We start from the raw sequence: 3,188 nt of genomic DNA on the forward strand, positions 1-3,188 counted from the left end.
TGTAAGACCAGCACAAGTGTAAGTAACAGATGTGCAGAGATTGACATTATAACTTCATTTATGGAAGAATGACCCCATTAATCAAAGTACACTAGTGATGGCCATTCTTCCTGTCGGGATACTCTGGGCTTACATAACATGCAAAACTAAAGGGCATAGCTTTTAAAAATTTTGCTTAAGATGAAGTAGTTAGATCCAGTTCAAATACAGATCTGTGGGGTAGAAAAACACACACCTTTAATCTGAGTCTCGAGTCAAGAAAACACACACCTTTAATCCAGAAATTGAGATTAGAAGAAACACCCTGAACTGGGCCACACCTTCTGATAGGGGCCTATATAAACCCATGGAAGAAGGAAGATTTGTCTCTTGGCCTGCTTGCTCTCACAACACTAGCAAGTTCATTTCTTCAGTGACATTAGAAACTACTTCTTCAGGATTCTGGTATATACTAAAGAACACCTGAGACTTCAAACTTTGTGGACTAAGTAAGTACTGGCTTTAGCAACTGTTATAGTAGTTGGACCTCTGCCCATACTCTTTGGTTGGTAGTCCAGTCCTGGGGAGAGTGTAGCCAGTTGACACTGTTGCTCAGAAAATGGGCCTGAAAACACCCTCAACTCCTTCAGTCTCTTCTCCAAATCCTTCATTGGGGACCACATTCCACCTCACTACTTGTGCTCACTGAAATGGTTTGTCCTTTGAGTAGAGGAAGGCTAGTGATTTGTTTGAGTTAATTTCATATCCAGCCCTGCTGAAGTTGTTTATCAGGTTTAGGAGTTCTCTGGTGGGATGTTTGGGGTGGCTTAAGGATACTATTATATCAGCTGCAAATAGTGATATTTTTTTTACTTCTTCCTTTCCAATTTGTATCATTTTGTTGACTAATTGCTCTGGTTAGGACTTCAAGTACTATATTGAATTGGTAGGGATTTTAGTGAGGTTTCTTCAAGTTTTTCTCCATTTAGTTTGATGTAGGCTACTGGTTTACTATATATTGCTTTTCCTATGTTAAAGTATGGGCCTTGAATTCCTGATCTTTGCAAGACTTTCACCATGAAGGGGTGTTGAATTTTGTCAAATGCATTCTCAGCATCTAATGAGATGATCATGTGATCATTATTCTTTGAGTTTGTTTATATAGTGGATTATGTTGATGGATTTCCATATATTGAACCATCCCCCCATCCCTGGGGTGATTCTACTTGATTGAGGTGGATGATCATTTTGATGTGTCCTTAGATTCCATTTGTGAGAATTTCATTGAGTATTTTTGCGTCAATGTTCATGAGGGAAACTGGTCTGAAGTTCTCTTTCTTTGATGGGTCTTTATGTGGCTTTGGTATCAGCATAACTGTGGCTTCATGGACCTAATTGGGTAGTGTTCCTTCTGTTTCTATTTTGTGGATTAGTTTGAAGAGTATTGGTATTAGGTCTTCTTTGAATGTCTGATTTAATTCTGCATCTGGTCCAGCTATCTTTGGGTTAGAAGAATTTTAATGACTGTTTCTATTTCTTTAGGGGTTACAGGACTGTTTAGATGATGTGCAGGAAGGGAAAAGTGATCATTATTCTTTGAGTTTATTTATATAGTGAATTATGTTGATGCATTTCCATATATTGAACCATCCCCACATCCCTGGGGTGATCACAATCAGTACCAGGGAGACCAACTAACACCACAGATAACCAGATGGCAAGAGAAATACAGCACAATTTAAATGAGAATGTTTGAAATTTTTCAAACTCTTAGAAAAGTGGATAGAATAGCCAAAATTAGTTACCACATTCAATAAACACACAAAGTCACAGAAAGGCAGAGACAAAGAGAGACACAAACACAGAGGGGGGAGACAGAGAACATGAGAGGGAGAGGGAGATTTAAAACTCACCATAGATCTATATTATCTTCTATAAAACAAATGTTGAAATCTAGAGAAAAATACAGTAGAAACACAAGTTTCCAACATAATACATGGGGAAATTTAGGAGAAATTGAAACTAAAATCTAAAATGTATCTATAATTGTATCTGATATGATGAAGGGGAAATAACTTCTAGTTCTTCTTTACAGATCAACTTAATCCTCGAAACTACCTCCAGCAGAAATGTCAGAGGACATGGAAGCCACCGGGTGGGGATACACACATATCAGCATTGACAGCGTCTGCCAGAAGTGGATTATTAGCAACTTTTCATTTTGCATGGATGGAATTTGGGAAAAAATTACAAGCCCAAAATTCTCGTTGAAGGCCAGTGACAAAGTGGAATGGGTTTTGAGGGTACACCCAAACGGAAGTGATGAAGAAAGCAAAGATTACCTGTCAGTTTACCTGGGTTTACTCCACTGTCAAAAGAGCCCAGTTTGGGCAAAGTATGAATTCTGGATCATAAATTCCCAAGGAGAGAAATATCAAAGTAGGAAGAGCACGAACGTTGTTAGCTTTCAAAAAAACCAATTCAGGAGATTCAAAAAGTTTATCCTACGAGATTTCCTCCTCTCCAATCCACCTTGGCTCCTCCCTGAAGAGCAGCTTACCCTGTGCTGCCAGGTGAGCATAGTGGGAGCCTTCTTTAACACACCTGGACAGAGCATAACACCTGCAGTCCCGGATCCAAGACACATGATGGCAGATAACCTAGGTGAGCTGTGGGAGAATTCCCTCTTCACAGACTGCTGCCTGTTTGTAGCTGGCCAAGATTTCAGGGCTCACAAGGCCATCCTAGCAGCTCGCTCTCCAGTTTTCAGAGCCATGTTTGAACATGAAATGGAGGAGAGACTAACAAAACGTGTTGAGATCCATGACCTGGATCCCAAAGTCTTCAAGGAGATGATGGGCTTCATTTACACTGGGAAGGTGCCAAACCCCCACAGCCACTCCATGGCCTGTGATCTGCTGTCAGCTGCTGACAGGTATGGCCTTGAGGGCTTGATGGTCATGTGTGAGGATGCCCTCTGCAGGAACCTCTCTGTGGAGAATGCTGCACACACTCTCATTCTGGCTGACCTCCACAGCACAGAGCACCTGAAGACTCAGGCCCTGGATTTCATTGCACTTCATGCTTCTGAGGTCTCTGAGACCTCAGAGTGGAAGTCAATGGTGGAGTCCCATCCCCACTTGGTGGCTGACGCATTCCACTCCCTGGCTTCTGCACAGTGTTTCTTGGAGCCCTCACTAAACACCTAA

At 41.4% G+C, this 3,188-nt stretch overlaps 1 protein-coding gene across 1 annotated transcript; it reads left to right on the forward strand.

Annotated features, from left to right (window-relative positions):
• The first annotated feature begins 2,108 nt into the window (after positions 1-2,108).
• On the forward strand, positions 2,109-3,188 carry LOC147005550 (TD and POZ domain-containing protein 5-like). Its single transcript, XM_085836051.1, has one exon. It carries the CDS (start codon positions 2,109-2,111, stop codon positions 3,186-3,188), a length of 1,080 nt encoding a protein of 359 aa, XP_085692177.1.

Source organism: Mus caroli, unplaced genomic scaffold, assembly GCF_978045245.1.
Source record: "Mus caroli unplaced genomic scaffold, Mus_caroli_1 scaffold_3, whole genome shotgun sequence".
Lineage (NCBI taxonomy): Eukaryota > Metazoa > Chordata > Mammalia > Rodentia > Muridae > Mus > Mus caroli.